Source organism: Branchiostoma lanceolatum, chromosome 8 (assembly GCF_035083965.1).
Source record: "Branchiostoma lanceolatum isolate klBraLanc5 chromosome 8, klBraLanc5.hap2, whole genome shotgun sequence".
Lineage (NCBI taxonomy): Eukaryota > Metazoa > Chordata > Leptocardii > Amphioxiformes > Branchiostomatidae > Branchiostoma > Branchiostoma lanceolatum.
The window spans coordinates 8,816,457-8,829,901 of record NC_089729.1 but is presented as its reverse complement, the minus strand read 5'-3'; the positions used below and the strand labels follow the sequence as shown (position 1 = coordinate 8,829,901).

General features: G+C 42.8%; 1 protein-coding gene across 12 annotated transcripts in view; it reads right to left on the bottom strand.

The window, feature by feature from the left end:
* Positions 1–2,139: 2,139 nt before the first annotated feature.
* Positions 2,140–13,445, bottom strand: part of LOC136439629 (myosin-10-like) — a 59,026-nt gene continuing 47,720 nt past the window's right edge. For 6 of the 12 annotated variants that reach the window (XM_066435087.1, XM_066435091.1, XM_066435093.1 and 3 more), the window contains 13 exons: positions 13,021–13,146; positions 12,378–12,500; positions 11,805–11,816; positions 10,935–11,147; positions 10,449–10,613; positions 9,857–10,027; positions 9,005–9,261; positions 7,610–7,817; positions 7,118–7,242; positions 6,016–6,124; positions 5,037–5,209; positions 4,408–4,434; positions 2,140–3,687 (listed from right to left, as the gene is read on the bottom strand). In XM_066435087.1, the coding sequence (XP_066291184.1) occupies positions 3,546–3,687; positions 4,408–4,434; positions 5,037–5,209; positions 6,016–6,124; positions 7,118–7,242; positions 7,610–7,817; positions 9,005–9,261; positions 9,857–10,027; positions 10,449–10,613; positions 10,935–11,147; positions 11,805–11,816; positions 12,378–12,500; positions 13,021–13,146 (1,851 nt within the window). In that variant the 3' untranslated portion in view covers positions 2,140–3,545. Of the gene's footprint in view, positions 3,688–4,407; positions 4,435–5,036; positions 5,210–6,015; positions 6,125–6,161; positions 6,271–7,117; positions 7,243–7,609; positions 7,818–9,004; positions 9,262–9,856; positions 10,028–10,448; positions 10,614–10,934; positions 11,148–11,804; positions 11,817–12,377; positions 12,501–13,020; positions 13,147–13,445 lie in introns of all 12 variants that reach the window. The other 6 variants (XM_066435090.1, XM_066435099.1, XM_066435088.1 and 3 more) reach the window with 5 other exon arrangements.

The window sequence follows — 13,445 nt, the reverse complement described above, 5'->3', positions numbered from 1 at the left end:
TGGCCCCACCTTACCATCAAGATCTCTCCAACAAAGTGATGCAGATGGCATAGTACTTTGATAGGTTGATAACTTTGTTTGTTTTTGTGGAGACTGAGCTCATCCTCAAGTCTTAACTTTTGTTTGGAGTTGCAGAGAAACTATGAGGGTCACTTAATAGTAATCAGTGGAAAGATTCACTGTGAATGCAAACTATTCTTAGAATAAAACTTACACATGTACTCAAGACATCAGGACCAGGTATAAACTCAAAACCAAGTACCTTAGAGGTCCTTAGATACTGCAGCGTAGCTTCAAAGTTTGAGGTCACATTTTCTGCAAGTGCTACGTTCTGTTCTGAAAGCGTTCTGTCTTCTGTACCAACCTACATTCTCCTCCGAACACAGCTACATCTAACCATATTCATAAACTCAACGGGCCACACCTGAACATAACAGTGTTAATAAAGCGCCGCCCTGTGACAGGTGCAGGTACTGCAGCTGCTAACCTCCATCCACCGTCACAATCGGGCTGCACCTGACCGCGACACGACCATGCTGAAGCGCCGCCTAGTGAAGGGTAAAGGTATCGCAGCTCAGGAGTGCCCAGTGGAGATAATTAGTACAGAATCAGCTAGAACCCAGGAGAAGGTGTGCAGTCTGGTGATTCAAGGTTTTATTGCATCAAAGTTTTAACCTTCATTTTTCTAAAAACTAATTACGTCAGACAGACACATAGTTTTGGACGGGTCTCCTGACGCTTAATGTGAAACACTAGAAGTGAAACCAACTCAATTCAGTTCTCATTTGTCCTTAGTCTTACTACATGTATTGTAGCATTGGGGTACCACCGAAGATCAAGCAAACAGTTGTCTCCATCCTTCTCGATTTCTTAATGTTTCACTTTGTGTCATGCCTGTCCATTATCTGATATCATCCTCACATCTATTCCATTACCTCTTCCTTCCTCCCTGAACGGTTCCTTGTATGATAGTTTTAGCTGGTCCCAATGTAATCCATAGTCATAGATAATGTGTCACTGTCAGTTTTCAGTGTTTCCTAAACTCAATGCAATGATAGCAGTTTTGGTCTAGCTTCCTGTACGTCTGGACTGTTATTAGCCTGCGTTTACACAATCTCTCGCTGGGTGGGGGCGGTAATTGTCAGGCCGGCTGCTAGGAGCGTGATTTAGACAGGCAAGTCTGTGATCATCACCTTCGCCGAGAAGGTTATGTTTTGGGTAGCATTTATATGTGTGTATGTATGTGTGTATGTAAATGACCAGCATAACTCAAGAAGACTTTGGACAACTTCTGTCATTTGGTAGAAAAGATGATAAACACTGGTATGATTTATAATCGATGAGGAACACTCATGATACGTCAGTCAAAAATCATTTGGCGAAGGCATAGGTCGTGGAACTCTAGTTAACTTTGGTTTACTCCCAACAGTCGCCACATGTACTTGTTGGCAGAGTAAATGTAGTTACCGTTGGGAACGGACCAAACCTAAGAAGGCTGGACTCCAGGCTAGTCTTTCTTTCCGAACACCAGGTTATGTTTCCATTGGGGCTTACAAGTTGAATGAGGATCGTTGAGAGTTACGGTTTCTACACTTAATAAACTAAAGGTTATCATCAATTTAAGGGTACACCAGTCTTAGTGGGGCCATGCAAACAGAACAGATGCAGTGTCTAAGATGCAGTCAAACTATTGGAATGAATCAGCCCCTCCACATGCACACTGATAGAACTACCATTAGCTTTGGAAAGGTCAATGGCATGGAGGTAGAAATTCTGTCGCTTGGCATCCATCCCCACTTCTAGTGCCATGGATCATGTACTTCTACACAAGTAATGAATATGATGGTCCACAGAGAAAGTACTGGCAAGGGTCCTCAGAGCTAGAAAAAGGGATGGATAGCAGGCTACAATCTGTCACATGAAAAACAGTAATTCTAAACGGTAGTAAACCTCCTGTTATCACTTGTCTTGCATTTATTCAGGCCATGCATTCACTGAAAAGGTTGCAATCGGATAACACTTAATTCCATGTATGTCCAAAGACACACATCTTAACACATAATATGCACTCAGACATCCTTCATTCATAGCAGACAGTCATTAAAATAACGAGACATGCCCGAGGCAACACATGACTCCTCCAGTATCAGGCTTGGTTTTATTTCATCATAATGCAATGATAGAAAATGTCCGATCCCAACAACACTTCCTCGTTCCAGACAAAAGAACACGCGACCGACTTGCGCCAGCCACCTTGCTATGACACGTCATTTGCCAGGCTTTCATGCCGTCCATTTTACGATCATTCGCACATACAGTACACATTACTATCATTATTCATGCTAGGCGTTACAAAAGCAAGTCACGCAGACAGATCCAGCATACTAGAGAAATCATTTCAATACATGATAATGTCCAAAAAAAGATATATAATATATCCTAAACTCACTTGTATTACATTTCTCTCACCCTCCAAAGTTGCGATTTTTGAACAACCAAATAAAGGCAAAGAAGTAACCATCATTACCAAAGCAACATCTCTAAGGAGAATGGGTAAGGCTACTATTCAAACTTTGAGGCACCCACATTTTCATTGGTTTGTTTTGTTGTCTGATGGCAGTATGGAAAGAGATACACCAAGGCTACGGAGGCTGTTGATTGTATGTTGTAAGTATACAGTACTTCTTCCAACCGAATCAATTCGTCATTCTCTCTTCAGCCACGAGCACAAATACTAAGTACATCAGCTGGGTTTTACGTCCAATGCCAGGAGCCCTTCCTATTCAGCAAGTCACGTAATGTACGGTGCCTGAAAGTGCCCAGACTTAACCACACCAGTCGCAGTTCAGTTCAACATCTACTTACAGCTGTATACTGGGGACCTCTACCAGCCCCCGGTGGTACTACATAGAAAAGCATAATGCATTACCTGCTACTAAGCAGTCCAAAGAACTTCATCACTCTAAGGGCAAATTACTTAATAAAAATAGACCTTCTGAAGATTCAATCAGTCTCAGTACTAGAAGAGGAATGACATACAATTAGATATTTTATTTTCTTCATATATATAGATTATCTTTGAAAGTAGGTCAGAGCAAGGCGTGGAGAGAACAGATGGGAGCAATGAAGAGATTTCTCTATAGTGAAAATAATACAAATGAGTGAGAAAAATAAAGGTGGAAAGCGGTTAGCATAGCTTTAAAATGTTGTCACTACCTGTTTATTAATGTTGCTATAGGTTGCTGTCAAATTCTCTGAGCGCTATGCCCCCTATAAAAGACAGGATATGCTGCAAACTCTACCTGCCCTTTGGAAAATGTTTTATACACCCTCCTAATTATCGTCTCTCCATTACAAAATGAATTTGCTCTTCAAGTATAGTGATAATGAATAGTAGAAAAGCTTTAGTCCTTTCACCTAACTATACCTATCCTCATAGAGAATGGGAGCAGTCTAGCAAATTAATGATGAAGCGAGGATGGCCCAAGCCACCCCGGGATGGAGACCACTACAGTCCTGGGACAGAGCCCAGGTCATGTGATCGCTCAATCATCCTCCCCATCTACACCATCGGAAGCAGTGGACTGCTGTGTCATGTCCAGTTCATTGGAGGAAGCACCGCTGTCCACGTTGTTAGCGCGAGATCGCGACGAGCGGCTGGTTAGAAGGTTGGTTGCGCCCCGGTTCCTGGTGGAAAGGCATGAGAGTTAGGGGTTAGAGTCACACACTCGGTTAGAGAAGCTAGCCCTAAAGTAGAGATATCAGTGCCACACACTGCAAACCTACCATGCTTCTGTACCTTTCTGTGTTGTGGGTGACATGAGAGATCAAAGCTATTGACAAAGTTCGAAGTCAGGTTTTCAAGCATGGATGGTTTTCATTGTCACACATGAGTGAGATTAACATACACTAATATCATGATGGTTTGAGAACATGTACACCTGTCTAACCACAAAAAGCACAGCATTTACATGCATAAACTACCAAGCAAATGGCAAACAACTTTCCCAAAAATGACAGCAATTCATCTGTCAGAATTTCTTAGTAACTTTCATTTGGACAATCTTACCAATCACAGTCCAAGCACATTTAAAACAAGAAAATGATTCAGCAATACCATTGCTACTGTGAATCTAACATTTTGTGTCAAGAGTGTCAAGATGAACTTTACTGTCAGTCTATCCTACAGGTTGACTTAGTTGTAGCACCTACATGTAAGATACACTGACAATAAGGACAGAGACAACACTGTATTACTCTATCATGCTCATTCACATGGAGTCAACTGGGTTGTTGCAAAGCACACTCATGCCTCCTAATTTACATGAGTAGCAAAATCATGTGACGGGTGCTTAGCCAAGCAAATCCACCACACACAAGGTGCGGTTGGACTGTCCCAAAAGGTACCTGGATCGGCCTTTCCTTTGGCTTTTGCTGAGGTGGAGACAGGAACAAGACAGAGCCAAGGGAGTGAGGGCAGAAATGACAGGCAGGAGAAAAGTGTCAGTAGAGAAGCTCAACACAAATGACGAGAACTCAGGAGTCCTGTTCCCTGGTGGCTAGTGAGAAGCCGTCACAAGGCTTCTTCGCTAATCTCAGCTTAGCTTGATCCAGCCACCAAGGACCAGGATGGTCTAAATATTTGCTACACTGAGTAATAAAGCACAGAGAGGTGGAAAGCAAGCCTGAAGTTGAGAAAAAATAATAACAACTTGTGAGGAACAGAAAGAGTAAAAAAAGAACGAAGGAGACTATAGAGACTGAGAACCTTCCTGTGGTCTGACAGGACCTGAGTACAGCACCCTTCCTTCATATTTGACCTTTCCCCCTTTTCGCATAGCTGCCAACAGGGTTTCTCTGTCATCTCCTATTGACACATGACATCACACAGCTACAACGTAACAGCTAGGACGTGGGGCTTTCACGTCTTGTCTGCCATTGCCACATGTTCTTTAAGTTTCCCCTGATCTCCTTTTACCCCTGTCGCTTTACTTAAAACATCCTCTCTCTCTCCTAAGCAGCCGGCTTCTGCTAACCTCAGTTTGTTCTTCAGGGCGTTGACCTCCCGTGTCAGGCCGTCGTTGGACTCCTGCATGTCGTCCAGTTCGCGCTGAAGCTTGCGCTTGTGGGCGTTGATCCGGGTTGACTCCTCCTCCGCTTCGTCCAGTTGTCGCTTCAGCGTCTTTAACCTGGCGTTCATCTTCTCAACCTGGGGGAGGTGATTTCACAGGAAAAAAAATCAGCATCCACACATGGGAAGAACATTCCTTTCACATACAATGTGTGTGCGGACAGCAATATGAAAGCCAAGTTGATCTTCCTTGAAGTTCCCATACACAGTGGTTCAAGTATGCATCGTGACTTTACACTGAAGAGGAAGTTTTTTTGCAAAACTTGAACCACTGTGTTGAAAGCTTCACTCAACTGTGAAAGAAGAGGTGCCACCACAGTGCAAGAATACAAGATAACACCAATCACTGAGAGGGAGAAAACATAGACAACAGGAAAGATTCTTGTTGGTAGAGACAGTACTGTCCTTTTGTCTGATATTCTGTTCATGTGTGAAAACTCAAGTATGTTTCCACCACTGACACTGGTTTGTAAATGCCTTGTTCATCATACATTTCTACAGAGATGTGATTATGTTATGGTGTGTACAACATTTCAAGGTACATGTGCTTGTCAAGGGATTATCCTTCCAGATAAAATATGTTGACTGTTGTTAAGTTGTTTTGTAAAAAAAAAGACAAATTATGGTTACGTGACTACATTCTAAAACTATTTCCATCTATGCACTATTTCCATCTGCATTGTATGTCACGGTGTGGTGTATGTGCCATCAAGAATGAAGGGAAGAAGAGGAGAGATTCCTGCATTAGTGGAAACAGCAGTTATCACAGGTCGTTATCACAGGTCATTATCACAGTTCGTTATCACAGGTAACAGCCGACTCGGATTATTGGGTGATTAACACAGCGGACAAGTACAGACTGACGGACTCCAGTTTCATCCAACCTGTTCTTTGTACTGATCTGCGTGCCTCCGTTCCTCCTCGTTTTGCATCATTTGTTCCTTCAGTTTCTTGTCCGCTTTCCTAGACGCCCGTGCGGCCATGGAGCGTTCCCTGTACACGAGAGAGAGCAACAACTAGAGGGTCATACCTGGTCCTTGTACTGATCGGCATGTCGCCGCTCCTCCTCATTCTGCAGCAGCACTTCCTTAAGCTTCTTATCTCCCTTACGCGCCGCTTTTTGAGAGGACATCTTCTCCCTGTCGTAGAGAGGTGGGGGAAAATAAGGGTTACGACGGCAGCGCCAGGCTGCCCAGAACGGAGTTAGGACTGGGGTGGAGCAGTGGGAACACCATGCGGGGGGAACGGCAACACGACACCACAGCTACTACTGACAGTGGAGGCGGTGGAGAGAACAGCATGCATCAGTACCTACTGTACACCTGCCGAGTCACTACATGCACACCTACTTATGCCAGGGTCACAATTCCAAACCGGGAGCCCAGCTGGACTGCTTGCGGGAATGAAAAATAAAAGTGTATATCAAGAAATATACGCATATCATGCTCATGATTAATTTCCTTACGTTTCATGTGTTTTCTTGTCTTTTTATCATACTTTACGTTCCTGCAAACTGCCTGGCAGGGCGCCGGTTTAGAAATGTTATCCTAGCATAACTCACCACCTACAAGACACCTCCTAATGCACTCAGAACCAAGGTGCTAAAAATACAAGCATGCATAGAAGAAAACAGAGTTGCAGTTCTCAGCTTTATCAAATAAAATGCTTCATCGTGTACCATGGCAAAACTATATGAACACTTCAACATCAATCAAGGAAGTAGAAACTAAGGCAAATCCTCAAAACACAGCAAAGGATCAAGCAATGAAATCAAGATGCATCCAGTCACCAGTATTCCAAGCAAGAAGCAACAATCAGTGCAAACACAAACAGTAGTGTCTACTACACTGTACATGAGAAGTTCTTTCCTAAAACTATTTCAATCAAAGACTCAGGCACAGCAGTTTAAAATAAAAAAACTATATCGCTTGAAACAGACAAGACTGTAGATTAAAGTGCAGACAGGAGGAACTTCCCCTCACGTACCTTGTCTCTGTCTCCAGCTGCTCTTCCAACTGGGCAATCTTGTTCTCCAGGGAGGCGATCATGGCCTTGCTGCGGGTCTTGACTGTAGCCTCCAGTTCTTGCAGCTTCAGACGAAGCTCCTTGTTCTGTGGACAAAGAAACAAAATGCTGTGAATTTCTGTATTTCAATCAGTATTTCCTACCAAAGTTGTGTCGAATGTACATTGTATACAATGGCATGCTTTGTAGTCTTCCAGTCAAATCTTTTAGGGTCAGACTCTTTAAACACAATGGCCAAGTTTGACATCTTTTTAAAAAGCCATTTTGTCTTGAAAGGCTTCCAGCTTCATTGCTGAAGACATGGTGAAGACCTAACTGAAATATGTGCAACTGTTTGTGACCTTGATATGGTGTAAGTTATGATTTTAATGTAACTATGAACAGATTCCATGTGAACATGCAAATTCAACTTGAAAGTTGATTCCAATAAATCTGAATCTAATCCAATCTAACCTGTCTATCCATCATGGACTGTTGGTTGAGCAGCTTCTGGTTGTTGGACCTCTCTGCAGCCAGCTCGGTGGTGAGCTGCTCCATCTGCACACCGTTCTTGCGCACCTTGTCCATCAGAATCTCGTTGTTGCTCTGCTCCTCCTCCACTTCCTCCTCCAGCTGGGCCAGACGGGCCTCAAGACGGCGCTTGTCCTCCTGCAGGGCTTGCCTAGAGTGATGCAAACATGATTTATTACCACAGTCCAACTAGATACGCAAGGATGCATCTACGTTACTTCTGCTTGTAGATTCATATGCATGAAAACTCTCTCTATATCAGGTCTGTCTCCAAGTCCATGACCCGTCCCAGAAATTTGCTTCATGTATCACTGACCACAACTGAAAGGTACTAATATCTGTAGTCAACTGGGTTGTTTACGATGATTCCCTCTGGTACAGTTTGCGAAAATGTAAGAGGCTTTTCAGAGCAACTCGCAAAAGCAGACTTTCAAGTTTCTAGCATAAAATAACAAGACCACAGCCAAAAGAAAAAAGATGTGCACAAAGCATCTTTTTCAGACAATGCTGCCCTATTCCTTAGCTTGACAATCATTGCTTAAGGACAAGTCAAGCCTACAAGCAAACTACCTTGCCAGAACACGCAAGAAGAAAAACACAAACAACAAAGAAACATTTGCCCATTCTGTCTGCAGCGGCTCAACTCTCTCCTTCCAGCTTAGTTGTCTTGGCTCTTGATAGAAATGGGCGCTTCTTCAGGAAACCTTTTCGTGTTATTTCCAAATCAAAAGCTAAGTGGTCACAAGCTAACGTAGATGATTGTAGTGTTTTTGCCTGGGCCATACACCAATTAGCTTTTGCAATTGAAGGAAGAAAAAGAAACAGCACAAGCCAAAGTCAAATCATTTATGCAGAAGTAAAAATTTAAGTATTTATTACAGAACTGCAGCTGGAAAGTGCTAAACAGTTCCCTTGTCAAATACTACAACTATTGGATGGATGGGTTTAGAGAGACACCTACTGTTTGTCTGTTCTACATGGTAAAATTGGAAGGGAACAGAAAAAGAGGGAAACATACAATAGTCCATTAATCCAAAATCCCTATAATTATAAACATTGAAAACATTTCAAAGACTCCAAAGCACTTAACATTGCAGACAAGTCCTTGCCCTTACTCCTACATTCTCAGACACTACCTGCTGTATGTAAATGTACATGGACAAACTTCCCTGAAATCAGTTTGTATGATCTAACTTATCTGTATATCCATGACTGTAAAAAAGCAGTACGTTTACACTTACACTTTTCATGAAAACATCTACATTTACACTTTTCATGAAGACAGCAGCTTCCAGTGTTATATACCTAACAGAGTGACTGTAATAAGACCAGACTTACTTGCTAGCAGAGTTGGAGTTGACCTCCTCGGCCAGCTCGTCCCTCTCGGTGGCGATGGTCTTCTTGCTCCGCTCGGCGGCGGACAGGTCCTCCTGCAGCTGGATGATCTCCGCCTCCAGCGACTTCACGCGCTTCTCGTTGTCCTTGGCCTGCTGCGCCATCTCATCACGCCCCTGCCGAGCCTCGTCAAGGTCAGTCTGGAAGTCCCTCATCTGCGCCTGGAACTTCTTCAGCTGCTTGATGCTGTCCTCCTTCACCTGTGAGGAGTTAGGATGCTTATAAGAACTTCTTCTCAGTCAACCAGGCACAGAAACTGTTACATGGAAATCAAGAAAGTTTAACACCTTGGCCGCAACTGGAGCAAATTCTGTTGCATTGAGGTCATCAGAGAGCTTATTACAGGCTGCCATTACAGACCCTTGTGATTTAGCCCTACCAGTTGTAAGCTCCTTACAATTCAGCTGCTGGTTACAAAGAGAATAGTCGACCCACTCCAATAATAATAGGATCCATTTCTATTACAATGCCCCCTTCAGAAAGACCCCCCCTCTTACTGCTATTTGGACTTTATCCCCTGAACTTGCCAGCCTGACAAAATCACGCTTCTCTTGATTCTTGAGTTAGAGGTGTATGGCCACAACCTCTCGGGGAGGAGATCCAATCGGCCGAACAGTGAGATATTGTGTAACACAAGGACTTGAATTCTGTAATCTGTATCTCTGTTATATCTTATCTGACCCTTACCTCTTTCCTCACGACCTCAATGAAAAGCGGCCTGCGTGCTGATTTGCGCTTTTCATGATTAAACAAAGGTTCAAACAAACAAATAAAACCAACAAACAGGTTACTGACCTTGTTGGCCTGCTCCAGCTGGCTCTCGGTGTCCTTCAGGTCGTTTTCCAGCTTCTTCTTGGCGGAAACAGCGTTGGACCGCTGCTTACGCTCGTCCTCCAGCTCAGCCTCCATCTCGCGCAGCTGCCTCACCAGGCCGCGACGCTTCTCCTCGTCATTCTCTTCCCGGTTCTGATGGAATAAAGGGCGGCTTTTCATCAGTAAAACGGTCAAAGTTCAGTCAAAAAGACAAGAATGACGTAGCATTCTGTCATGCTACTAGACATACAATATCAGGCGATTCAATCCTTGTACCTCAATCATGAAGTACAAGATTGGTCGAAGGGTTTCATCAGTAAAACAGTTGAAGTTTATCAAAAACACAAGAATGCCATAACTTTCTGTCATACTTAATAACAAGATTCTTTATTCAAGGAGCAACAACAGCTGATGTTTTTCAGGGCAATAAAGAACTTTTGTTTGGACACAAGATAGAAAGGTTCTGGGGCTGTTGTCACTCTTTATGCTTACTACTTACAGGCCGTTCAATCCATGCAACTAAGCTAGTACATGTAGTACAGTGGAGTCATTGATATAACACAATCCATCTCACCTGTAGCTCCCTGTCGTACTTCTGCTTGAGAGCCTGCATGTTGACCTCCAGGCGCAGCTTGGCGTCCTCGGTGGCCTGCAGCTCATCCTCAAGCTCCTCGATCTGCGTCCGCTGCTCCTCAGCCTGCTGCTCCAGGGCACGCTTTGACTTCTCCAGCTCGTGAACCTGAAACAAACCAACAAACATAGAAACTAACAATTACACCAGCTTTGACATCTCCAGCTCATAATCCTGAAACAAACCAACAATAACACCCGCTGCACCAACCGGAAGGCACGCTTCAACTTCATCCTCAGTTATATCTAGGTCATATTCAATGTCCACATTCTGTCATTTAGAAAAATTTTTTGACCCAAAGCCTCAAAGTTTTATCATGGAACTGCCCTTGAAATGCTTCATACTGTAGCCCTTACATAAATGTAGATACTGTACATCAAAAGAAGCCAGGAAGTTGAAGTTAGGAATTCATAATTTGTTCAGACTTACGCTCTTCCCAACATCGTCCTTGGAGCTCATGAGCTCGTCCAGCTCTGCCCCCTGCTGCTTGCGGACGCGCTCCGACTCAGACAGCTGGTCGCGAACCTCCTCCAGTTCCCGCTGCAGCGACAGGTAGCGGCTCTCCTTCTCTCGCGCCTCCCTCTCGGCTTGGTCCCTCTGTTCCATCAGCTTAGCTCCATTCATCTTCTCCTCATTCAACATCTATAGGGAGAAAACACAGCAAACATTGGACCACTGGTGTCATTTAACTGTAACACTATATAAGACTTATGCAGCCCTTATTGTTTAAGTAATTAGGATGTTAATTTTTATTCTATACCTCTATTATGTACTATGTTTAATAGTTGTTGCCATACATTGTACCATGTATGATTGTCGTGCAATAAAGTTCTTCTTCTAAAGATCAACTACATGGTGGCCTCTAAGATAAGGTGTCTCCTATCTTAGCTCTTGTCAAGATGAAAGTGTTACAAATAGGACTAAGGGACTGTAATCTTGCAACCTACATGAAAAGCTATCAACTGAGTCTCATCTTTTTTACCTACAGAATGACCCCCACTTGTAATCATCTACTGGACAAGGATTATTACTACTTTGCTACTACTTACTGCTGTAGCTGAAGCATGCATAAAGTAATCTAGTATGGCATTATTTCTGCACGCTAAAAGCTATCCCCCTTCTACAAGATAGTAAATTAAATAATTCAGAACCGCTTCAAAGATTTACATTTCATTGTCCTCTGTACAATCAACAACACCACATTGCTATGGCGTGTTAGTTATATGCTGCACAAGGTAAGATGCTGATTCCTTTTTCTAAACGTATACAAAAGACAAGAGAGTGTTTGCCTGTACAAACCTCTTGCATCGTCTGAGTGCAGTGAGAGAGAGGAGGGTTGGACAAAGTGAGGACAGTCATGTTTGAACAGACACTCAAGCAAGTCAATGTATTAAGGAACAATCTGCATTATTAAGAGGACAACTTATTCATCTTATTATTTGTTATGTTGTTCATTTACTCTTATGCCATAGAAAATTGTGGAGAGTTGTACAAAATACTTATAACATTTCCATATGAGAAGGTTTTAACATCATGAAAATTTTTGACACATTTTTTAAGTTGTATCAAATTAGTCCGAACATGACCAAACATTTTGCTTTTAACAAGTCAACAAAATTTCTTTAGATAAAAAAATGTGTAAAAAAAGCATGAACATGAATGTATGTATGTAGCTCACACAGATAAAGACAGACTGCAAAATGATTCACTTCATAAGAAAAGAAGCAAATCATTGAAAGAAATTGTGACAACATATGACCCACACACAGATTGGCTGCAAAACGATGAAACAATACTAAAAATAAAACAAGCAGACAACAATGTCCTGTGCTGCAAATCCTTCAGAAAGTTGAGCTGCCGTGAGTTTCTCACCTGGTCAAACTTCTTCTGCTTCTTCTCCAGGTTGGAGATGTGAGACCGTTGCTGGTCCAGCAGGGCATTGGCGTCGTCCACCTCACCCTGCAGCCGCTTACGGGTCTTCTCCAACTTGTCCACCTAAACACAACATGGCATGAGTATCTGTATCAGCAAAGCTGGCCTAACTCCCATTTGGCATAACGCACCAGTTTCTGTATCTGAATAGCTGGTATAACCGCCCTTCAATAGTAACATGGCATGAGTAAACAGAGATGGTAGTCTCTTCAGAAACAATATCTTTCATTGTTGATGAAGGTTAGATATCCAGGTAGAGTACTTAGTATTACATAACGTAAATTGATTCAACTGGACAACATTCTCCAAAAGAGTTAAGATATTTCAGATCGCATCCACTATCTTTCATCAGCGACTGAAAGGAGGTCATGAAAGATGGTGGATACTATCTGAAACAACTGATTATTAAGAGAATGTTATTGAGGAGCTTGAATTAATTTGTATCATGATATACACAAATTCAAGACTTAAAAAAAAAAGATTTGTTCTTTGTCTATGAAATTTGTTGAGATCTACTGAATTTTCGTTGCTCAGTGGCCCCAGTCTCTAGTGGAAGGAGGTGTTAGTTGAGAAGTGGACTGACCTGAGCCTGCAGTTCCTCCAGCCTCTGCTGAAGGGACTCCATCTCTCTGGAGGTGTGCTTCTTCTGTTCCTCCATCTGCTCCAGCGCCATGCTGTCCTCCTCAGCCTTCCTCTTGGCATCAGACAACTGGGGGAACACATCAGAAGGGTTACTTTTGACTGACACGATTAAAGCTGGACAGGCTACTAGAGATATAGAACTTTCCACCTAACTTTATCCTCCAATGGTTGAACACTAAAAGTCATGCAAATAATTAGTACTCCAAACTATGACTATTATGTTACATATATAACCAGTTATGGACACACAAGTTCTGGTAGGCTCCCCTAAAAACTTAAGGTCGATTGCCTGATAGCTGTAAAAGAACCTGTGGGGAAACATCAGAAGGTTTACTATCCAACCAGTCCAAGGGAACAGGAGAGCTA